The sequence below is a fragment of the Mus musculus genome, chromosome 15, assembly GCF_000001635.26.
Source record: "Mus musculus strain C57BL/6J chromosome 15, GRCm38.p6 C57BL/6J".
Taxonomy (NCBI): Eukaryota; Metazoa; Chordata; class Mammalia; order Rodentia; family Muridae; genus Mus; species Mus musculus.
The window spans coordinates 90,485,879-90,511,342 of NC_000081.6; the positions used below are offsets into that span (position 1 = coordinate 90,485,879).

The 25,464-nt window shown below is 39.5% G+C and overlaps 1 protein-coding gene across 4 annotated transcripts in view; it reads right to left on the reverse strand.

The window, feature by feature from the left end:
* Positions 1–1,602: 1,602 nt before the first annotated feature.
* The window catches only part of Cpne8 (copine VIII), a 191,908-nt gene continuing 168,046 nt past the window's right edge, over positions 1,603–25,464 (reverse strand). For 2 of the 4 annotated variants that reach the window (NM_001357979.1, NM_025815.2), the window contains 5 exons: positions 23,617–23,744; positions 15,533–15,635; positions 14,007–14,064; positions 11,187–11,260; positions 1,603–3,297 (listed from right to left, as the gene is read on the reverse strand). In NM_001357979.1, the coding sequence (NP_001344908.1) occupies positions 3,109–3,297; positions 11,187–11,260; positions 14,007–14,064; positions 15,533–15,635; positions 23,617–23,744 (552 nt within the window). In that variant the 3' untranslated portion in view covers positions 1,603–3,108. The remainder of the gene's footprint in view (positions 3,298–11,186; positions 11,261–14,006; positions 14,065–15,532; positions 15,636–23,616; positions 23,745–25,464) is intronic. The other 2 variants (XM_030248705.1, XM_006521285.1) reach the window with 1 other exon arrangement.

Sequence of the window (25,464 nt, forward strand, 5' to 3'; positions counted from 1 at the left end):
CTCTTATCTATATGAAATAAACTCAGTTAAAATTCATTATGAATGCCCAGCAGTCCCGTTTTATGGAGATTATATCAGTGAGCAACATCCTGATGAGAAAATCACGAAGTCCTGGCTACTATTGCTTTAGATTTAAATCCACAAAATTTTAAATAAGTTTGCATTTCCCATGGTAAAATGTGGAATATCTCCAAAGCCTAGGAAATGAGTGCATGGTAACTTGTTGGTATTGGTGATGCACTGATGAGAAAGTGTGGGGTAAGCAAACAATTCCATCTGTCCTATCCATGACTGTATACAATTACAAGTAAGATTCCCTAAGCCAGACCCCAGAACAACCCCTCAGAGCTAGTCTTCTTGTCTTCCTACTCATCAGCCACCCTATCCATCACACTATCTGGGGACGAATTGACATCTTAAGAACACTACCACAAGAGGGAAGACTCAGAGACATCTGTCTGCCACCTTACCCACTGCACTGTCTGAGAAACACTTAACATCCCATGGGCCTCATGTCAGGAACAGACCCCAAGAACTAGATTATCTGTGGCCCAAGAGCCATCTTATCCCCATACTTCCTGAGGAACATGTAGCATTTGTGACTTCCAAACCCATGTCTAGAGGGCCAGCCTTGCCTCCACTTAACACATCTCCTCCATAGGATGGCTAGGCTGAACCCCATCTCCAGGCAGCACCACCCACTCCCAAAGTGACTGCCATTTAAGTCATATTCCCTCAGGGGGGGGCATAAGATGCTCTAGTAAGTTGCTTATCAATGCAACAACTTAAGGACGGAGCTCAGCATTGTGACTGGGAATCTGGACATTATTGGATGGGAAAGGAAAAAGCGCAGGTCTGTGTAGCTTGAAGCAATAGAAATTGACAGTGCATAACTTGTGAACCTGGGTGGTAGGAATAATGGAACAGAAGCCTGAGAGTTCATTGCGCAGAGAAAATGGTAAGTAATTTAAGGCTAGCAGTTTGGTGGTAACGGCTCTGACACTTTTCTCTCCGGGCACACCTTTCTGAAGCTTCTTGTCTAAGGTATAAGTCACCTTGATGTGCAGTTTGCCTGTGCAGCTGCTGACATGCGTTTTGAGTCTGCAACATGTCCCTCAGATTTCCCACTGCAGCATACCTACAACCATCTCAAAAAAAATTAGGGGGTTACAGCAAATGTTTCACAAGGGCTGAGAGCTGGAGTCCAGTTTTGCATGAATCCTGATATCCTATTATAAATGCTGTCTTCATTCTCAACAAGGACACAAGACTATCCCAGTCTTACATGGAGACCCAATTATTCTTCTCAGCCATGAGGATGATCCATCAGAGATCATCTTACCCCTGGAATCCAGTCCTGTGCTATGTGAGTGCATTATCAGTTAGACAAGAGTGCTCACTCTTGTCAGTATAAGGACAATAACTGATGTTTGACAAGAAGGAACAAATATTGAAGGTATTTACCACTGTCTTTTGGATTGAAGATTGAAGGTAAACTTATAAAATCTGTTGACTCATAAAATAGACCAGCATCCATGTTTAAGATCAGCAAAGGAAATGATGAGACTCCGTCACTCCTAGGAAATACACATAAGGCAAGCTATCCTTTTAAATGTTTTAATAGGTACTTAAAAATGGACAATTCACGTCACAGTTATGTAACTGTGACTCTGTTAGCTATGAGGATTATGCATATTCTCCAGTAAAACAGCTTCATGCTTATAAAAGTCACCATAGATCCAAGTTGTGGCAAGAGCACACACAATAGGAAGAATCCAAGTAGCAAAGAGGGGGAGGCAGAGAGGTTAGAAAGCAGTCACACTGTTGACACAAAAAAGAACAACAAACAAATACACATTTCTGTATTTTGAAGGCAATTCACAATCATTTCCAGGAATTCTGTGAGAATTTAAGGCCATTTGTTCTAAAGAAATGTAGACGTAACTTCACAAAACTGTAATTCGTATAAAAACTGTACATTGAAAACTATTTAGAATTGGTTGTGAGCAGGCAGGTCAGGGTAGAGGGATGGGTTATTTCACAAACAGGCAGGTTGGGGCACAGGAATGAGTTTATTTCACAAACGTGTTGTGTGCTAAGTCACAGGGTTGTGTGTACGTGGAACTGAGAACTCACAAGAGACTCCAGCCTGTGCAACCCGTGAAGGCAAGATGGAAGGGTGAGAATATAAATTCCAAAGCAAGAGAGCCAGTATCCCTTTGAATCAAAATATCTAGACAGGATATAACTGAATACAAAGTTCAATACACCTGCTACATGGTTTGGAGTTATATAGTCTTGTTTTTACACACTAAATCATAGTGTTATAAGGATGGTGGTTTTTATACAAAGTATATTCTGTGCATTAACAGTTCACGATGTTTGCCTGTTCATTGCTTCTAGTTGGCATTTGAAAGATAAATTGACTGCAGTCTAAATTTAAACCCAAAGTCCATGAAAAAAATGCATATTACAGGGCCACATCTGTTTATAAGTTGAAACTCCCACGGTTGACCAAAATGGATATTAATCACTAAGTAGATTCTACCTCCTTCTCTTCCCTTATTCATACCATGAATGTCCAGACAGTCATTCAAAGAGATATTGCTCCTGTGATTATAGCTATTGCAATTTAGAAGACAAAGGATTCAATATTTAAAACTTACTCTTAAGAACAGTTATAAAAGTATTGAAATTTAAAAAGTAGTAACGTGTAAACATCGACACAGAGACTGCCGGCCTATATATGTAGCAGTCAAGGACAACATTTGTGTTAAAAATGTAGCTTGTGCTTTTTCCCAATAATACATTGGAAATTTACTATTCCGTCATGAACAAAAAAACAAAAATATTCAAAAATTAGAGAAGACATCTCTACTTTGCTTCAAGCATCTTAAACAATTTCCCGGTTGCTCATGCAACAACCCTATTTACAGTTTTGGTTTAGGAAGAGAATGTAATTTGGATCCAAGAAAGCACATTTTCCAGGACTGCTGAAACCAAACTGAGAAAGTGTCTCATTCCCTGGTTCAAAGCAGAGCACCAGGATCAAAGCACAGGCTTCGCAGTTCCGACTGGCGTGTGAGGGACATCAGCATCTGGGCGTGGTCATATTTGCGTCTGCAGCACGTGTGTAGGAGGGGTGTACGGCGGGGGCGCCGGTGATGGCTTGATTCCTCTGGCTCTCATGTAGGAAAGGAACTGCTCTGGGATCTCAGCTAAGACATCTTTGGCCAGTCTCGCCATGCTGAGTATGTGGTTTCCACTTCTGTCAATATAATCCCTGAACGGCACAAACTAGAACAGAGGGGGAAAAAATTACTCCACAACCTTCATTCAGCTATTAATGTGACAGACACAAGATCAGCACATACAGATAGTTTTTTTTTTTAATATTTTACTTTTATGAGTGGTTTTCGAGACAGGATCTCACTATATCGCCTAAATATGGCCTCAAACTCTTGATCATGTCCTCGTGCTTCAGACAGTATTGGGATATCAGGTGTGCATTACCATGCCTGGCTTACATTCAGTTTCAGCTGCCAACTTGACTCAACCCAGAGCTATCTGAGGGAGTCTCAGATGAAGGATTGCCCAAATAAGATTGGCCCTCCGCCATGTCTGTAAAGGAATTTCTTGATTGATGATGGATGTGGGTGGACCCATCCCACCGTGGGCGGTACCATTCCTAGGCTGTAGGGGAAAGCTAGCTGAGTGACCCCAGACACTGAGCCAGCAATGGATTCCTTGCCTGACTTCCATCAGTGATGAAAGTGACCTAAACTATAAACCAAATACATCCTCTCCTCCTCATACTTGCTTTTCGTCTGAGTATTTTGTCACAGCAACAAGGAGAATCACAAATGCCCCGAGTAACGATACTAATGATACACATCCTACCTTTAAAATATATTTGTCACTACAGCTGACTATTACAGCAATCATTATCTCATCTTCATAATGTGTGTTTTAGCAAAGGGGATGCAATTCTCTCCCTGTTGGCTCTTGTGTCATTCTTTGGAGGGTACTTCCTAACTGATGCCCAACACCAGGGGGCATTTAACCTTTATGGATCTTATTTTCCTGTCAAGTTGTGTTAGTACATGCTTAATGCAGTTCTGATATAAAAGTTAATTAATGTAGAACATGGAACAAATCTTATACCTTTCCACATAGAAAATAGCCCGCATGATTAAGGAGTCCTAAACATGGTATTTTTAATTGTTATGAGAACATCACACCATGACTATTAAACAGGAAAAACACATAGTACCTATGATGGGAACTTGGATCCCTGTACACAGAGGCAGTATATGTTTGCTATATATGTGTTATTTGGGAAAGCAAAAGATCTCAGCGTGAGAAGTTGGAATCGTTCTTACTGAAATGTTATAATTATTTTCATATTTAAAGGTCGCTGCTTTGCCTTTATCTAGCAATTACACAGCGGTCCTTATCAGCTCTCCCCCATGTGCTCTGCCAAGAGACTGTCTGGGTCCATTGTCACTTGGAACAGTAACTTAGTTAATAAACACAGCATTGCTGAGCATAACAGTTCAATTTCTCTATAAGGAATAATTCTTGAAGCAACTTGGAAACGATTGAAATAATTCAGGATGTGGCTAGTTTATAAGCACATTAATCATTCGGCCTTGAAATAAAATGAAGAGGGAAGACATTAATTTACGATATAGAATAATTTCTGCATATAGGATTTGAAAGTTTATGTAAATGTATTTCTTCCAGAGACACCAAGAACATTCCTTTTTCATATTGTAATGTAACTGTGACAAACTTATTGTGAAAACTTGCTTTGCGTGGAAGCTGTTATTCAAAATGTACTTTAAGAATACAAAAAAAAAAAAAAAAAAAAAAAAAGAATACGACTGTGAGCCGGGCGTGGTGGCGCATGCCTTTAATCCCAGCACTCGGGAGGCAGAGACAGGCGGATTTCTGAGTTCGAGGCCAGCCTGGTCTACAGAGTGAGTTCCAGGACAGCCAGGGCAACACAGAGAAACCCTGTCTCGAAAAACCGAAAAAAAAAAAAGACGATTGTTATTTGTACACTTAAAACAATCCAGCTGCTACAAAGAAAACAAGTTAAACATATAGGAAACTAAATAGCAGGGGCAATTTTGATGGGAGTGAAGATAACCCCTTTTACTCTGTTCTCCCAATACCTCTTCCTCAGCTGTCAGACATGTGATAGACAGAAGGGAATAGCTCACCCTTGAAGGCTAAGCTAGGACAGGAGAGAGCTCACAGTGTGTACAACCTTCTTCAGGTGGGGGAGAATGGGAGGGCATGACTTTTGCAAAGTCACATCACTTCATTAAAGGCAAGATGACAGTGTAAACAAAAACTTAAAGGTGTAAAGAAACAAGGTTAGCTCTGGTTTTTTTTTTTCTCTCATTTATTCTAAATCAATAGTTCACAGAATTTAATTTTTTAATTAAAAAAGTTTTAAGCTTTTTAGCAAGCACTGTAGGATAGACTTCTTTCTTTCTCTTCCTTCCTTCCTTCCTCTCTCTCTCTCTCTCTCTCTAAAGATAAAATTGTTTTTATTGGCATGGGCTCTCTTGTGCACGTTCTATTTGTTGTGTATGTGTAGCTATGCATGCGACTTAATTCACCACATGCTCTATTGGTATTGTCTTTCTATTTCTATTTTATTGAAAACGTACTCCCCCCCATACAATGTATCCTGGTTGCTGGGTTCTCTCTCCCCCCCCCCATACAATGTATCCTGGTTGCTGGGTTCTCTCTCCCCCCCCCCATACAATGTATCCTGGTTGCTGGGTTTTCTCTCTCTCTGCTCCCCCCCCCCATTCCTCCCTACCTCCCCTCATGAACTCAGAGACCGCTGACATATGCATGGGCTTGCACTGGTCAACACCAGGTGGTGTCCTAGAGCAGAGAAGCCGTGGACAAAGGCTTCCATCCTTAATCTAGAGGCTTTGCTTGTGATGACCTCACGAGCAAAAATGTTGTCTTCCCCGAGGGAGTCTCATTGAGGAAACAAAATATGCTTAAGAATGGGCTGTGTGCCCAGCAATAGATGGCCCACGGAAAATGGGCTCAAAGGTATCTTTGATGGTTCTTTGTCTCATAATATTATGTCGGGGCTTTTTTCTTTTAATTTTATCCTTTTAATTTTTATAATTACACACACACACACACACACACACACACACACCTCTACAGGTCCTTTCCATATGTATTTTGGCTTCCAGTTTTGTGCTTTCCTGAGCATGCAAACAAATGGTTTTGTGTGTCTTATATCACTTTCTTCTGTATTTTCTTAGGCTCTTTTACCTCAGCTTGTTTTTGAGAATCTTGCTCTATTCTAGAATTATCAGAACTAAAATCACCATGCTTAGAGTTCTTCTCCTCTTCTGTGCCTGTTGATATACAATGAATAAAACAACAACAAAATAAACCTAGGGTGTTTATCCCTGGAGGAGGTATCCATCACTTCTAACTCTTTGACAGGCCACCTGAGCCCCAGCGGAGAGCCCTATCAGAGAAAGTCAATGTTACCAACAGGTTTTTACTCATAATAGAAGTATGTTGAGAGTAGGGGAAAAGTGTGAGAACTTTCTACTTGCTAATCCTGAATTATCTAAGTGTTTCCCCAAGGGACATCTGTTCTTCAGTCTTGTGGCCAGGTACACTATCAGACAGCAGGGAAATGCCAACAACTCCCCCCTGTCACTACCTCTTGTCAAATCAACTTGACAGTTCCCAGGGCAAAATATCCTTTAGCTGTTTTGCACATATCCTCCTACCCTGACAATTTACCACTCAGATCACCCTCTCTTCTGTTATTTAATCTCTCATTTCTGAACACTGCAGCGAGAGACATTTGGTTAAAAAAATAATAAAGCAAAACCAGTCCCCAGGTATGGTGACGGTGCTCTGTCATCTCTGAACTCGGACTCTTAAACAGGTACGTTAAGAAGGCAGCACTATCCATAGTGTGCTGACTTATCCTAGTAATAGCGAATACAGGGGATGTATTCTGCTCAGCAGAAAACACAGCATGTGTGGGGTTCCACGTCTTCTTTTCAACTCTTCCCCTATGTAGTGTCTCCAGAGTAAAGGGACATTCTTTATGGCTGCTCTGATGCATGGTTTTGTCTGTCTAACTATGAAAACAAATTTGTGTTCGGGCAAATTGGCTTTTAGTTACTGTCTACTCAATTGTGTTTGATTTCTCTACAGTGCAGAAGTCCATTAGTGAGTTTTCAAGTCTAAGACTTCAAGGCTATTATGTTCCTTTTAGTGGAAAATATAATTTAAATTTTTTTCCAAAGGAAATGATAGGCTGGCCAGCAGCTGCATGTAGCCAAGAAGAACGGCACTGCATTAAATGCAAGGGCCAAGCCGTAGCACAACAAGCACCCTTTGCATATACTGACCTATGAAAATAAACACCATAGGAACTCATCTTGAAAATATAAAATTGAGTCTTCTGGTAAATGGGATATGATTATACATAAGATGGTCAAATCAAAGGACAGCTACTATAAAATAAAGACACAGAAAATGTCTTCCTATCACATGGTGCCAGTATGGTTACTGACAAGTGTATGCACTGCTATTAATGCACTGTTGCTGAGCCATGAGATGTTTTCTGCTAAGGGAATAAATACCCTATCTTGTTTAATTTCGCATGGGGCTTTATCATTATTTTGATTTGACTGAAGAGGAAACTGAAGCTTAGAAAGCTTAACTTAGCAAGGCCGAATCACAGTGGCCAGCACCAGTCATTGTTAGCTCTGACTCTCACATGTCATGTTCTATAGTTATGTGGAAAGATAGCTGATCCTCTTTAGAATTTTACACTTAGGGAGAGAGATGTATTATAATAGAAGGCAAGTCTCGGAATCAGAACTTGGTTTATAGCCAAAATAAGTGTGGGGCTTACTTAACTCTCCCTCTTGGATCATAGCTGTTTTATATGGAAGGGAGTGGAGTGAAAGAAAGTGGGAGGGACACAATTCAAGGCAGAGGACTTCTGTCTGCACCAGTGAAAAGTGACCCAGGTAAATGACAAGGTAGACTAGAAGGAAGCACTGGGAAAATATGTATTGCAATGACAGATAGAATGTGGTTTTGAGTGTATTTAGCAAAAGAGGAAAACTGAGATCAGGCTGTGGAGCTGTTTATGTGGCTCAGATGACCTGTGAAGAGCTGTCTAAGACATTTTAGGACTGTGTCTAGTTCCTGGCTTTCACTTCTCATTAGCTGGAATTACGGGCAAGAAATAACTGAACTGAGATTTACTTTAAAAAAAAATACAGTAAGCAAGTGTCTGTCATAATGTTAACTAAGGGGTCAATGATGAAATGCTACGGGTCTTAGCCTGCCTAGCACACAGAGCATAACAGACTCAGATATCATTCTGTGCAAATGCAGAAGCTGCATATTAACTAACAATGTAAGAAAAGCTCAAACTACTAACCCCAACTTCCAGCGGATTGTCACCTACATCCTGTAAGACACAGCTTTCAATTTTCCAACCTGGGGAAACCTGAGGATTTATTAGTAACATAGCTGATAACTTGATTAGCTAAAGAGTAAAAGGGATTGTGAGAAAACCAGAGCCTACACAGCACTTAATTTGTCTTCTGATGCTATTTTACTGGCTTGTTCGGACATATTTTTTTTTTTTTTGAACAATGGAAGATACAAAATACTACCCTACTGTCTGCAACACCGAAGGATAAGTAACTAATGTAAGTAACTAATCTACAAATATTTCAGCAGAGCATGAAGACCTTTGATGGCAGACTCCTAATGTGATTCAAGGTGGTAAGGAGAGATGACTCATGGGTATGCTGGGAATGTACATGGCCACGTTGCTCATGTCTTACAAGGATGAATTTAGGAACTTCTCTGTGAAATTAGAAGAGTGTATAAAGTCCCCTCCTTATTCAGAGATGTAAGAAAGGATGTGGTCCCTCCCGGGGGGGCTCCTAATTCCGTGGTACATGTCAATTTCTTGTTTAGTATCTCTAAGGCTCCTTTATCCGTATGATTGGGGTTTAATGTGGCACATCTTGAGTGTTTCCCTGTCTCTCCAAGGTGTGTTTGATTGAATTCTCTGGAAATCCCAGTGCCACAGGCATGATAGACTTGCCTCAGAAACTAGGACTTTCAAGAAGAGGAGATTTCCCTATCTATGTTAACTTGTATTTGAGTGAACTTAGGCCAATGGGACACAGAGTATTCTGCGTGCTACAACCTCAGAGAAGATCAAAGACAAAAAAGCTTGGACTCTGCAGACAACAGAAGAGCTTAGAAGAGCAGCTTTCATGGACCCTTGGGCCCCAATCTCAGTCAGTATATGTCCCCTTGCCATCAGTCCATTGAGAGACATGGCAGTTCTTATTTTCACAAACGTCAATAGGTACGGTTTTGTGGTAACAGCATAATGTAATGGTCCTTTAAAAAGAAGTTTTGGTGAGGTGAGCAACCTTGATTCCTCAGGGATAATGCTGTGTTGCTTCTCTTAAGCATTCATTTGGATGGAACAAGCTATGAGATTCCCTTGTTGATTTTATAAAGAAGCATTGTCATGGCAACAGAGCACATCCTGAAGTCCTTCGCAGATAAGTTTTCCTTCAGTGATTTGATTTTTTTTTCTTTCTGAAAGTGTGGGCTGGACATTATGTGGAGCTCTTAGGTAAAGTAAAATAACTTGGACCCATAATTATGATGATGAGGTTAAGGCCAATAATTATGTGTCTAATTTTGGAGATGAGCACCATGATCCACTTAAATAGATGGCATCCCCATGGCCTCTTCCTCAGGTACTTTGGGCTAGATCATCTACTATATGTGTTTGTGCTTTTTACATTATGCCTTGTAGAGAAGTTTAAATCATATTTATTCATCTTTCAAAACAATAATTGTGAAATTGTCTCTCTGTTAAGATATAATTTTATTGATTTCAGAGGAGTAATTTATAATCCTTTTGGTATTGGTATTTCTAATTAGTATTACTAATAATTAGTATTATTATTTCATTATTGTATTGCTGGAAATCAAGCTCAATAGAGTTTAGCACGCAAGTCCTCTATCACAGAGAGACAGCATGGTCCTTTTATTTACCAACTTATGGCATTTTTCTCTCCATAATCATCCTAAATTTAGTTGGTACTCCTGGATGGACTTCAGGGACGTACTTTATGTAGATGGTCTTGCTTCACTTCACAAGGCTGCTGATCTCTCAGAACATAGAAACTTAGTTTGCCCAAGTTATCACAAGTTACAGTTTGCACCCAATTCTATAGGGTGCCAAATTCTTCTTCTTCTTTTTTTTTTTTTTTTTTTCTTTTTTACAGTAGTTACATTAGCAGTAAGTATACAGGAAATTATTTAGAAATAATATTGGTGCCCATTGTTTGTGCCCATAAAATGTGTATATCACATCCTTAAATGGTACTGAGACTTTTGACTGTTGGCTACTTAAAAAGGTATATATCACAAAATTCCTCCTCTTTTGCATCTTAAGAGATACATACTCTAAGTAAAGCATGCATAAATTTGGTTGAATTAAATTCTTTCTTTCAGTGACAGTTTTTAACTGATTGTTTTTTTCTTCTTACTTCCCAATCAGCAGGCAGTATTTAGTTTAGTATTTTTTTCTCCAACATTTTTTTTCATGTAAAATTTGTAGATTATATATCATTTGTATGCCATGTGTCATAAATACATTTATGTTCAGCTCATTTTTATATATAGTTTTAACACACACACTTTCATTTTTCCAACCATAATCTGGGAAAATTCTAACAATGGCTATAATTTTTAAATGTTTTATGAAACAGTTTATTTTTGCATATATCATGTTTTTAAATGTTCCATCTACATGAAGACTAATATATTTATAGCTTCCTGTTTTACTAAAGACCATGACGAAAATTTCTCGTAAAAGTAGATTAGGAAAAGATAATTGTTGATACCTGCACTCTACAAACAGTGAGCCTGAGACAAAGGAAAAAACAATTTTACTTAAGTGAAAAGCACTGGTTATTTAACTTATACCTCATAGAGAAGGAACCAACTCAACTAACAGAAGCCAGCACACCTAATTGAAATTCCAGTTGCTTCTTTATACATCAGGTAGACACGGGTTCTTCACAACGAAGGAGACCAATGTTTATTTAAGTTCTTACCTGTACAATATCTCTTTCAGCATATTTCCCTCTGGAGGAAACTCTTACATCATCTCCATCCAATTCAACCATTGCTTGAAAAATGAAATACAATACAGTCATTAATTGAATACAATGTAGTAAAATAGAACTATGTAAACTAGGAAATCAGTGTATATGTGTACAATAGCGCACCCCGTGAAGTTAACAGCCGGATGTCATGACCTCTAGAAGTGAGTGGAGTCAGTGCACTGGGGAGCACTCTCTGATCCTATCTTCCCATCCTGTTTACCATCCTACAGAATCTAAACATGGCTTTATGCCTAAATGACTGAATGGGCTTGTGGTGTTGATCCATCCATTTTAATGTTTTTCTAATTTAAGAAGCAGCCACAATTATGATCTTCACATTGAACCTTATTCTTGCTGACATTTCAAGCCCACACTGCCCACGGTTTACTTTATAGATAACTGCAAAAGAAAAAAGTGGCATTTATTCAGGTGCGAACTAAAATATGGTTTGTGTGAAGGACAATGATCCTGTTAGTTGAGAAATAATTTCAACGTTGGCTGCCACAGCTGGTATTCACAAACACTGTCCAAAGAGAGCAGCTGCTGATGTCTGGTGCTGCAATTATAGACATTTCCCAGAGTTTATTAAGTTGGATGTGAGAATTCTCTAAATAATTAATTGTATGAGCGAACTGGCTTGGGCTTAAAATGTAATTCTATTACTGAAAATTCATTTTGCCCACACAGCGCAATCAGCAGACTCCAAAGAGGCCCCCCAAATTAGGGCACTGCTCAGTTAGAGCCCCATCCTCAATGGCACTCTTTGCTTCAGTCCCTGCAATGAATTTAGGTTGGAAAACATTGTTTTCAGTTTGTCTTTCTACATAATGTTTATGAGTCAATGTTTTGGCTGAAGCGTTACCAGTAATTATGATGAACAGATTTGCTTGTATACACAGTATATTCCTTAATTTTCTAAAAGGTGTGTTCTACCAATAATATAGCCAGTACCTTATTCCTAGGTATGCTCTTTGAAAACAGTTGGCCAGGCAACATCTCCATCTCATTGAAACTTTTTCCATGCTAAAATAGAAACTAGGTGTTGCAGGACCCTGACCCCATACTTACATTTTTCAGAGAATAATGGCACTCTGAGTTCTAAGAGTTGGGGGCAGACTACCAAGAGGCCACGTTCCCTTTCTGTCTACAGACTTCTCTCATGCATCCTTGAGGCACTACGACTACTCCCCAGAATGTTGCTGGACTCCAAGGGCCATCTGCCTCTCAGAGCAGGGACAGCTTGTCTCTGAGGAAATACAGTGTTTCAGGGCAGTTAATGCTCCAAAGAAACCTAGCAGGGAAGCTTAGGAAGAGAGTCGGAGCCATCAAACAATGGAAAGTCTGTTCCCATCTACAGGTTGAAATGTATTCTTTAACTGGTTGGTCTGACTAATTCCTCTGTATTTTCCTTTAGTTAGTTCTGGAGATCGAGTAGAGAAGTGACGACTTATCGCTTCCCAGTCCCCTACAAATTTACTGGGAAAAAATAGGGACAAGAAGTAGCTTTGGATTTGGAGTGAGGGTAGTGCCCAAGTACTACTGTGCCAATCTACAGGAAAGGACATGGACAGAAATTGAAACCAGCAAGGGCCAGTGCCTTTGCCCGCTTGTATCAGGGGAGTTAGGGTCCTGCAACACCTAGTTTCTATTTTAGCATGGAAAAAGTTTCAATGAGATCGAGACATTGCCTGGCCAACTGTTTTTACACAACAAAAGCTGACCAATGGGACTTCCATCAGGTCTGGCAGACCGCCACGTCCCCGTGAGTGGTAGACACACCATTACAGGACTGAGCAACACATGCCAGAGGAGAACCCCTCAGCTATTTTAGCTTGCAGTTGATGGATATTGGGAATCACAATCTGCCATCACTGGCCAATGCAGATTATCACGAGTCAAAGCATGAAGAAGATGCCATAGCCTTTGCAGCTCTAAAGAGGCGGTGCATGTCCACAGTTGGACAGATGTGAATGACCAGAGCAAAAAGTAGCAGACCCAGCAGCAGTCAGGACTAAAAGACGTGGGCTTCAGAAACAGGAAGACCAAATCTCAAGCTAAACAAGTGGCCACTCTTAGTAAATATAACTAACCGTATAGATGCTAACGCTGCCGACCAATCACAGTTCCATGGTGTCCCCTAAAGGGAATTAGCCGGGCGACCAGTAACAAACCATCTTTAAAGACGTTTGCTCAGGTCACTAGTGACAGAAAAAGCTATAGCTTAACTGGCCTATGAAAGGCTGAGCCTCAGCCAGGCTGTCCAGTATCCATCCATATAATCAGATCAGTTCTACTGCTTCTGTACGGTTCTCTCCCATGGTGGAGCGCTTTGTTTATCAAGATAATTCTATCAACTAGCCAGAGGCTGGAATCACATTCAATTAGCATATTGTGCGCATGTTAATATTTCCGCTCGCAACATAACGATTCACTAATTTATCACTGTTCTTTAAAGGCTGTCAACACTTTGCCCACGAAATGTGCTTCCCCAGAGTGCTCTTTGCCTTAGGACCCAAATCTCAATTTATTACTCTGTCAGTCTCACATAGGATTTTGAGGTACAAACTCTGATAAAAGGCCAGAGGTGAATGTTCAATTAATGTATAAACGAGAGAGGGTTGTCTTACCCAATGGCAGTTCTTAATTTGCGTGTGAGCTATATTTATACCTAAAAGAACATTCTATATAAATGCAGTCACACTCTTTTACACAGGTCAAGCTGACAGAAGTGTAATGGTCCAAGAATTCCACTGAAATCTTGCTACTTACCATCAAATTCTGCAGGTCCCACACCTACTATTATTATTGACATGGGAAGCTTTGAGGCCTTTAGGAGGAAAACCACAATTAGATTTTAATTAAGACATTTAGTTCTTAAGAAAAAAAGGAAAATGTGTATAAACATGTCTGCGGACTTCTGAATCTGGCTAATTTTACTTTTTATTTGCAAGTCCTTGAAGTACTAATATTTTATTTTTAAAAGAACTTAAAAAAAGAAAATCATCTCCTGATTTTCTGACATTTTCACAGATGTTCATTAAGACAGTTCTTAATGACACATTCAAATTGTTATCCGAAGTAATTATCATAGTGAGTTATTATCAGAACTAACTCTTACAGTGAATTAGCAAGTGCAAACAAACAGTAACTAAGCTATGTCGAACAGTATTCATTCATGCATTAAAGATCTATGAACTGTTGAGCCTGAATATTTGATGTTGCCACATGGTTTTCATCATATAAAGTACTTAAATTATATTCTGTTTGAGGTCGTGAGATGGGGCTGGGGAGACGGCTCAGTCGTAGAGGCTCTTGCTACAGAACCTGATAGGCTGATGAACCCAGGGACCCACGAGAGAAGGAGAGGACTGACTTCTTCAAGTTGTCCTCTCACCTCCTGTCCATACACATACGCATATACAAAAATAAACACATATAAATGTTATTCTTAAAAAAAATCAACAGTTAGAATCAGTAACAGAAGCACAGTGCACTCAGAGGGACCACCTCGTGCTGGGAAGTTGATGAACTACAGACAGCTCTTTCTTAGTGCTGTGCCCCTTTTTAGCTAATTATGAGTTGTTTAAGTCAGTATACTAAAGTGCAAACTTATAGTACTAACTAGAAAGGAAACAGAAATTTCATCGTAAGCATAGGCAAAAAAGTATTCCCTAACGTGTACTCATGTAGAAAAATACTTAATATTTTTCTCCTACTAAATAACTAATAATATATTTCCCCATTACTAAAACTGTGAGGCCTGATAAGCAGTCAGCTATCCAAATCACTTCTAATTAAATATGACTCTAGTCCAAACAATGCCAATCTTAGGCATAGAAAAGATTGGCAAACGGATATAATTTAGCAGATCTGTCATCTGGTAAGCATAGATTTTATACCTAATTTTCAAAAGAAGATGAGAGCATCACTAATAAACAAAACACAACCGGGATTGTGGTGCACAGGATGACGTTAAATCAAGTGTAGAAGGAAAGATTGTCTAGCGTCATTTTCACAGAGCCGGAATGTTAAGACATGATAGGTCCTAGTCTTAAGAGTGTATATGAGTACAAACCAGGCTGTTGCTTAAAAACCAAGTAATCTTGTAACCTCTGCTCTCCGGTCCTCATGCAGCACTGGGATAAATGTGGGACTGTTTCTGGATAAGTTAAGAATGGCATCATTGGCAATGCTGTGGCCATTCTGTTTCTCCATGACGTCAACTAAAATAGATTCCACTCTCAACCCACGTGGTTCTGTGCTGTCACGAAGCCAGATTCCCTGGCCCTACTCACATTAACTATGGATTCTTTAGTTTGAGCCATATCTGAGATGACGCCGTCCGTCACAATGAGAAGCACAAAGTACTGGGAGCCATCTTTTACAGAGGATGCGTATCTGAAAAACAACAGGAAGGTAAGAACAGCACGTGAAACATGAGGACCTCCAGGTGTGCATGGCATGGCCAAACCAGCATTCTACTAATGACCAAACATTTACGGCATACGCCGGAAGCCTCTGATATACAAGCTTAAGTACATAGTTTTCTGTAATGACTAACCTGATTAACTGCAGTGTTGGTGCCTGCCAGGACACAGAAATATTTAGCTGCCTTAGAAGTGGTTTCATTAACAAAGTTTACCAGAATGGAGTTTTCCTTCCTTCCTTCCTTCCTTCCTTCCTTCCTTCCTTCCATCCTTCTCTCTCACTCTTTTTTAAAAGTAAGATTTGAATATAGGTTTTAAAAAGACATATTCTGGCCAGGTGTAGTGGTGCCACGCCTTTAATCCCAGCACTCGGGAGGCAGAGGCAGGCGGGGAGGCAGAGGCAGGCGGATTTCTGAGTTCAAGGCCAACCGGGTCTACAAAGTGAGTTCCAGGACAGCTAGGGCTATACAGAGAAACCCTGTCTCGAAAAAAACAAAACAAAACAAAACAAAACAAAACAAACAAACAAACAAGACATATTCTGACAGCAATTCATAATGTTTAAGCTCTTGAATAATTAAGACATCAGAACTTGATTTTCTTGAAACTTGTCACAGTAAATTTATTATGTTAGTATCTGTGATTACATGTATAAATTATAAGCATGGTACTCAGTATATAACAGCACTTTGTAAATTAAGCAATGGTTAAATTATTAATTTGAACTGCATTAGGTAATGGTATGTATCACTTCAATGAATATATTAAATGTCATGGACATGTACCCACTGAAACAATCCTTTTATATGTTAGAGCCTTCACTCAATAAAAAGTCAAATAGAAAATATATCCACAGTTCTAAGTGTGCATGTGTGCACAAGTGTGTGTGTATATATATATGTACATATGTACATATGTGTATACACACACACACATACATATGTATATGTGAGTGTGTGTAGATGTGTGCATGTGTCTAAGTGTGCATAGTGGAATACCTGTGCTGACTCTCTCACGGGCCTAGAGCTGGCCACATAAACTAGTTCATGTGCAGTAATAAGTGAGTCTTACATAGCTCATAGGAGATAGGGAAGAAAACAAGACGACCTTGGTCTGTGTCTCTAGAAAAATTAACCAGACTACAGAGAAAATGATTTAAGAATTATATTGAGTGGGAAATTGATCCTACCATGAAGGACCATAACTGATCCTGCTTGAGCATCTTCGGAGGAAACAACATGTCATATTGGAGTCGATTCGGTAGAATATTTGCAGGTTTCTTAGGTACAAATGAAACTAGTCTGTACTCATGTTATTGATAAGATTAATTTTGACAGGGCTTATTCGCTGACACTTGTGGAAGCCACTGACCACGAACATCAAGGATTCCACATCAGTACAATCGATGGGGAACAACCCCAAAACAGAGAAACACATTATCCTTTCTACTTAAAGACAAAAACAATAATAATAATAAAAAAAATCTGCCATCTAACAGTTTCCAGCTGGCATTCAGTATTTAATATCTGAACAGTCATATCTTTAATAAAAAGAAAAAAGCATCTATTACCAACTCTAATTCAATGAGGAATTTTAACATTTTGTGTGATGAATGTGAGATGTGACGTCTATTTTAGACAAATGAAAGCCACTGAAAATGGAACATTTCTAGCCCATTAGAGAAGTGGGGTTTTGTGAATGTAAACTCCCACTCTGAATGGCTTAGCAGGCTTAATCTTCCTCACAGAGAGGCTGTGCTCACAGCATGTAAAAACAGGGAGAGGGGGACAGAGACAAACAGATCACAGCAAACCGAAAATGTCTCTATCTTAAAATCCATAGAAAATTAGCTGTTCATAACACTTAGAAAATTTTAACACTTCATAATGAATGCTATAAAAGTAAGTGCATGTTTGGAAAGGCTTGATATAGTTAAAGTTATTATAAATTGCATTTTATATAAGAGCTGACCAATTTATTCTAGTGCTTAATTAGACTATTAATTGAAAATTAATGTTTTGAAACCACTCTATTTCTGTTATTTGCATCTTTTATTTGGAGAGTAAGTCTACATTTCAGACAAAAATCATTCTTGTACTACCAATCTTTTTAATTTAGCCTCTTTGTAGAAATATTAAATACTTAGGATAAAAGCAATTAATATGTTACAGGGGTATGAAGAAGGAAGGTTTTGGTGGACCACACTCCAGGCTCCTTTCAGGAAGCAACAAGGAGATCAAATTATATTACAGAAGTTTCCGTCCTAATGGAGCCTTCAGTGAACTGGATAATTAAAACTCTTATTAAAGCCATATCACTACCTGTTCTGGAGTACAGCCAATCTATAATTTATATGTTAATATTACTAGGATACATCTGAGAGAAAAATTAACTTTGTCAGAATTGCAGGATTTAAATATATTCATCTGAAGTTTCTCTCCTGGTTCCTAGTGCATTTTACATAAAAGTTTAGAAATGGCTCACTCAGACTTGTGAAGTATTCTAGCTTTTCATTAGTGCACAGGAACACAGCAGGCATGAAGAAAAGATAAGAGATTCACTCCGGTGTTTTTCATTTAAATAATTAGATTATCATTCTTACAATCGAAAGTGCCTCTTTCTTTCTTCCTTCCTTTCTTTCTTTCTTTCTTTCTTTCTTTCTTTCTTTCTTTCTTTCTTTCTTTCTTTCTTTCTCTCTCTCTCTCTCTCTCTCTCTCTCTCTCTCTCTCTCTCTCTCTATTTATTTTTTGTTTTTTGAGACAGGGTTTCTCTGTATAGCCCTGGTTGTCCTGGAACTCACTCTGTAGCCCAGGCTGGCCTCGAACTCAGGAAATCCACCTGCCTTTGCCTCCCAAGTGCTGGGATTAATACTGAATAAAGGCAGACACACATTTAAACATTTCATCTATAAAATGAGAAAATTCAATGTTACAAAGTGAGCAAGAGACCCTACAAAAATGGGGAGGTTTGTTTTGTTTTCACCGGTGTTTACTTTTTGTATTATCTGTCTGTCTATCTATTTATCTATCTGTCTATCCATCTATCTATCTATCTATCTATCTATCTATCTATCTATCTATCTATCTAATGTGTATGGATGTTTTTGCCTGTATGTGTATCTATGCACTGATACCAAAAATGGGCATCATCCCTATTGGGACTAGTAGTAGAAATGGTTGTGAGTTACCATATACACAATAGGCATCAAACCCACATCTTCTGGAAGAGCAGTCAGCATTCTAACCACTGCCTCTCCAACCTTCTGCATGTTTTTAACCTCTGTGGCAGAGATTAAAGTCAAAGGTACAAGGTATAGTAACATGACTTTGGGCTTGCTTATTATGGTTATTGGGTCTTAGCCCACATAAATGGTCACTTTACACATGTATGTTGTATCCACCAAGAGGTGTGTGTGTGGGGGGGGGCAAGAATAGAAGCAGTGCTGATACCTCCTGGAGCTATGTCGAGGACCAAGAATAAATCCATGCTAAGGCACAGAGATTATTGCCAGAGATGCCATCCCCTCAACAATGACTCCCGATTCATGATCTATGATTTCACTGTCTAGTCACACAGATGGAAGGGATCAAGCATAATGCACTTCTCAAATGATTCTGAGATTAATTACAGAAACCTCAAAATTAAAATTTCAGTGTCGAACAAGTTAAAAGTAATTTTAACTGGTTATCTACATCCTGCAATGTTCTCACTGTTCAATACAAAAACAAACAAACAAACAAACAAACAAACAAACAGCAAGATGCCAAATTGAAAATGGAGCAGAGTTACACTAATATTCACTATGAACAAGTATGGGGAATATGGCTGACCATGATGTCCAGCATTTGACAGCAGCTCTCTGTGAGGGAAACAGGGCTAGACTAGTAGGTGTTAGCTAGACAATGGACCTTCTGAGGTCAGGTTAAGGTGCCTTTATGTAGATGAACATAAGGCATCCAGAGATGCAGAGATGCATTTTTACGGTGTTTGAGACTTCCTTGAACCACACGGAGTAAAAACCTCCGGGTATGCACAAAATTGGAAACGGCATGTGAAGTGCCCACATGAATAGAGAACCACAAATGCTGTGAATTTGATTTCATTGTGTTTTTCTATTTCAGGTTTTTTGACAACCCATTATTATCACAGAGGCACTTTGATACCTCGAAATCAGTCAAAAACTGAGCAAGAACACAAAACTGCCAATCCTCGAAAAGAATTAAAAATGCCGATAGATATTTATAATAAGCAGCCAAGCTGTCGCTCTTCCAAGAAACACACTCTTGAAGAACACAACAAACAAACACACAAGAAATCGATATGTATTGGCTCTGACTTAGGTACAAATAGGCTTTCATGGTGGCATCTGATACTAGCATATCAGAAATCAGCTAGTGGGCATTTTCCAGAGATATGGTGTGATGGATCTCCATTGGCTTCGAATTTGTTATATGCACCTGAGACTTATCTAAGCCTTCGGAACGACTGCTTCCTCTTCCAAGAGATAAGGTTAAATGCACGTACCCCAAACCTGGTTTATGGAGCGCTGGGGATATACATAGAGCTTCATGTATATTAGACAAGCACTCTAGCATCTGAGTCCACTCCAGCCGCCAGTTAGCACTTGCTGAGTGTTAATTTCTTATATGGGTGCTGGTGCTGTCTACTGCTGAAATGTATTTACTAGAGAAGACATCTTCAAGAACCTGTATATGAAAAGATTTTTTTGTTTTGTTTTGTTTTGTTTTGTTTTGTTTTGAGACAGAGTTTCTCTGTGTAGCCCTGGCTGTCCTGGAACTCACTCTATAGACCAGGCTGGCCTCGAACTCAAAAATCCACCTGCCGCTGCCTCCCAAGTGCTGGAATTAAAGGCATGTGCCACCACTGCCCAGCTATATGAACAGATCTTATGCATATGTTAACCATGCGGATGTTTTGAAACAAGGAAACAAATAGTTTTGTCTTTCAGCAGATGGCATTTTAGGACAATGATTTTCAATCAGCCAGAAATTACCTACCTTAATAAAATATTAGAACTAAAATTAAACGTAATTTTAAAGGTAAAGAAAATGGGGAAAGCATTTATTTAAGATATTTATATTAAAATGTAGTGAGATAGAACTTCCCATTGCCCAGAAAAGAAAGGTCATAAAACTGCAGCTTTCACTGCTTTCTCCATTTTAGGTATAATAATAAATTATTATTAGATCATGGCTTTGTTTGTTAATAAAGAAGCTGAAACCTTTAGCTAAGAATAACTCCTATATTTGGGATTTGAAAAGTGTCAAGCAACACATAAACATGGTAATAGCTTGATGTAGAGACTGTACATTTGTTGTTTTATTGTGTTTAATTTAATTGATCTCATTTTGTTCCGCATGTGTGTGGTTGTTTGTGTGAGTGAGTGAAGTGCGCTCACCTTTGGAGGTGAACGGGAAGCCAGAGAATGATGTCCGGTGTCATCTTCAACCATTTGGCTCATGTATAACTTGACACAGAATCTCTCACTGAGCCTAGAGTTCGCTGGATTCGTTAGGATGGTGGCCAATGAATTCCAAGCATCCTTTAGTCTCTCCATCCCTCCCTGGCACTTGGTTTGCGGATATGATCATGGTTCTAGAGGTTAGCATTCAGAACCACATACATGCGAGGCAAGCACTTTATATCTCCCTAGTCCAATATTGTGCTTTGTAAAGAAATGGAGAAGCATAAACATTTTTTTCTATCTAAATTTAACTTTTATATTACTGGGATTAAAAACACAGAAGTGATTCATAAGTACTGATTAGCATATTTATAACTAGGCATGAATCCATATAAAATAAATTCTATCATTCTTCTATGTTTCTTTCATTAAAAACTGATATGCGTGGTAGTGTTAGGGAATTAATTAAAACTCTTTTTCATCAATATGTTTTTGATCCTGTTTTTTCTTGGCAGCCATCAATCCACTAGAATGATCTAAAATGAAACATTTCTCCTATAGGCAAGTTAATTATAAATTTCAAACTATAAATAATGACCAAATAGTTGATTGAGGCATGAATGACTTGAGAACAGAATGGGGGAACCACAGTGTTTCTTTTTTTGGAGAAAATGGGGGGTGCAGAAATTAAGTGTCATTTCATTAAAACTCAGTGTTTGTTGTTATGAAGAGATAAGGTTGAAATGCAGATGGCTTACTTTAACAGAAATCACTGAAGGGAGTGTTTGAGAAGTTGAACACAAGAGTCACCATGGAGACGTGACCACATCCATCTCTTGTCACTCCAGGGTCAACCCTGACTGCTGAGATACACTTTGTGTATTTTTCTACATCCCAGGTAATGTAAAGTGGAACACACTAGTTTTCTGGTCACATGTAATGGGGAGGGCAGTGGAAAACTAAATGTTCAGAGAATTTTTAGGGATCTGTAAAGTGACACCTAATTCATTTACGTGCTAATGGAACATCGATATGTATAAATAGAGTTTATGTTTTAACATTTTTTTTTTCCCCACAGAAAGGGCAGTCTGAGTCATGAGCAAATTCTTCTTTCAGCAACGTGTACTATATACCAGCAGAGTTCTGGGAATTTATAAAATTAGCTTCTACATTAACATCAGAGAGGTTGAAAGAACATGCCCCCTATATACCAGAAAGAAAGCACTTCACTTGCCTTAATGGGATTGTCTCACTATTTTTATGCCACCTCAGGACGTGGCATTGATATGAATAAGTTAGACATTTTAAGATCGCCATCAAATGTGTTTGCGCTCACAAATTATTTTCAAAGAAAACACTTTCTTTGGTTGGAAAGGACAGGTCCTAATATAACCCGGTACATGCTTCTCCTGAGGTGACAGAGGAAGGGGCATGGGGGAGGGGGGAGGGGGAGGGGAATAGTGGGGTAGGATCAGGCAGGATCAGGCGAGAGACAGGAGAGCAGCTCAGAGGGCCAGGAAATAAGTGCAAATCTGTATCTGCCAGAGGTGGGGGATGGAAAGTTCCAGAAACTTTGGATAAGGGAGGCTCCAGGAGTCAATGCAGGTGACCTTTGCAGAAATTCACAACAGTGGGGATATGGAACCTAAAGAGACCACCTCCAGTAGCTAGACAGGACCCATAGTGGAGGAATGGGGACACCAACCCACCTACAAAACTTTTGACCCAAAATTGGTCCTGCCTAAAAGAAATCAGGGAAAAAGATGGAACAGAGACAGAAGGGATGGCCGACCAGTTGACTAGCCCATCCCATCAGCAGGCACCAATCCCTCACACTATTAATGATGCTATGCTGTGCTTGCAGACAAGAGCCTAGCATAACAGCCCTCTGAGAGGCTCTACCCAGCAGATGACTGAGACAGATGCAGATATCCACAGACAAACACTGGACAGAGGTTGAGGACCCTTGGGGAAGAGTTAGGGGAAGAATCAAAGGCCCTCAAGGAGATGGCAACCCCATAGGAAGACAGTGTCAATTAACCAGTATTCCTGGGAACTCCCAAAGACAGAGCCACCAACCAAAGGGCATACACAGGCTTGGTCCGAGGCCCCTGACACATATGTAGTAGAGGGTTGGCATGTTCTCAGTAGAAAAGAATATGCCTAATCCTGCAAAAACTTGATGCCCTAGGATGGGAGGATACAGGGGAAGGCTGCCCTGTCAGTGGGGAAGGGGAGAAGAGATTAGGGGAAGAAACTTCGAGACAGGGGACCAAGAGGGATTGGCAACATTAAGAATGTAAACAAATAGACAAATAATTAAAAAAATAAGCTGATGTAAAGTTCTCTGTAAAGCATTGTTGATTCCTTGGTGGTGACCACCCCGCATCTACTTCTGAACTTTCTTAGAGGCGATGAGCAGTAGACCAGTAGGTCCTGGAATTTTGATGCAGGGATAGGGTAGTTTCAGAACAATCCAGCATATCAGCCTGCACTAGCACAAACACCCGCCCTGCTCTCTACTTACCTTGCTACGTGGTTTATTACGGGAGCAAAGTTGGTTGGCCCATACAACTGGACAGACTTCAGACTTCTATAGTAAGCTTCCATGACACCTTCAATGCCATCACAGTAAGGATTCTGAGGGTTGCCATTCTTGTAGAAAGTAAAAAAGCAACAACAACAACAACAACAAAACAATTAGTCTACACAAAAACCAGCTAAAAAGATAAATTAATACCCAATGGCACGCAGAAAGATAATTTGAACTTAAAAGTTTTATAATAACAACCCCTACACACTGATGAATTCACTAGTCAACAATAGATATTACGCAGATCACAATATTATGATCTAAAAATGTGTGTGTGTGTGTGTGTGTGTGTGTGTGTGTGTAATTTGAGGAGAGGGTGTAAAAAATCAAAATGACCCGAGAAGCACATTAGACATTTTAAAATGAAAGGTATCTCAAATTCCACATAAGTCTGTGTACATATAGAGACTTTATTTAAAATCTATAAAGGAGAAAATTAAAGATAATTGCATTTATCTCTAGGTGGTTAGGTATCTAGTGTTTTTTTTTTTTTTTTTACTCCATATCCTTAACATAGTCTACATTTTCCCAATTTAATATAGGTAGTAATCGGGTATTACAGTCTGAAAAAAAGTAAATGTTATCAATTTGGTTTCACTTGAAAAATATTTCCTGTGTATACAGTTTGCAGGCCACAGCCGCCTTATTATGCCTAGAGTAAGGGTCATAAGAAATATAACTTGAAGTGAGAAATAGAAAAACAAGAGAAAGATTCAAAGAGGATATCCATGTATTTCAAGTGAATGGAGCTGGTTAGTAGCAAGTCCTTATTCTGGGAACAGTGTTGGCATGGAGACCGCATTCTTCCTTTCTCACATCACCCATGCCCAGGTACTGTCAAGGTTAATTCCTGGTCCACATTTCACAAGTTATTCAAGTAAGACCATGTTAATTACTGATTTATCTACTGGGTTGTTTCTAGTGCTTTGCCTATGGAGGTTTGGTCTTTTGCTATGTATTGTAATGCTAAGTACGGTGCCCCAAAACCTGGTTGTCCTAGAGATGAGAGAGTCCCAAGTGACACTATGTGACTGTGCCCCTAAGTTATTTTTGATTGGTGAATAAAGATGCTGAAAGCCACCAATAGCTGGGCAGAAGAGGTATAGGCAGGGTTTAGGGTTCCCAGGTTTGGGGTCAGAACCAAAAGGGGGAGATGAAGGTGAATGGAAGAAGAAGCTACTACAGGTTAGGTGAGCCATAAAAACATGGCCATAGGGGTAGGCTAAGAGCAGCCCAGAGGAAACATGGCAAATTATATAATGGAATGATTGGCTGGGAGATAGACATAATAGCATAGAGAACAGATATCTGCCCAGCTCTTGTGCTGATTAAGGCTTATTGTAAATATAAAGGTTGTGTGTGTCTTTTAACTGGGGTAGAAATTCCAGATTGGGGTTAAAAATTTCTACAGCATTTACTCCTTTCTATCTTGGCATCAAACAGAAATCTTCATCGTCTCCTCCATTTGTGGGAATTCCAGAGAAGCTAAGGTAAGTTGTTCTCTAGCAGGAGAGTGCATGATGTTGTGCCAGGTGGAGATGCTGGTGTGACTCGCAGTCATTCAAAAGCCTGATGTGAGCTAAAGTACAAAGCACATGAATGTGCCATAGGGTTGCTTCCAATGACATGGCAGCCAGCTTCCCCAGAATGACTAAACAGAGAGAGCAAGACAAGGTCCCAGTAGCTTCAGCACGGTCTCTCCTCCACCCTATCTGCTAAGACTGAGGCATAAAGAGCAGTCATCTCAAGTTAGGGCAATTTAGCTTCACCTCTGGAAGTGGG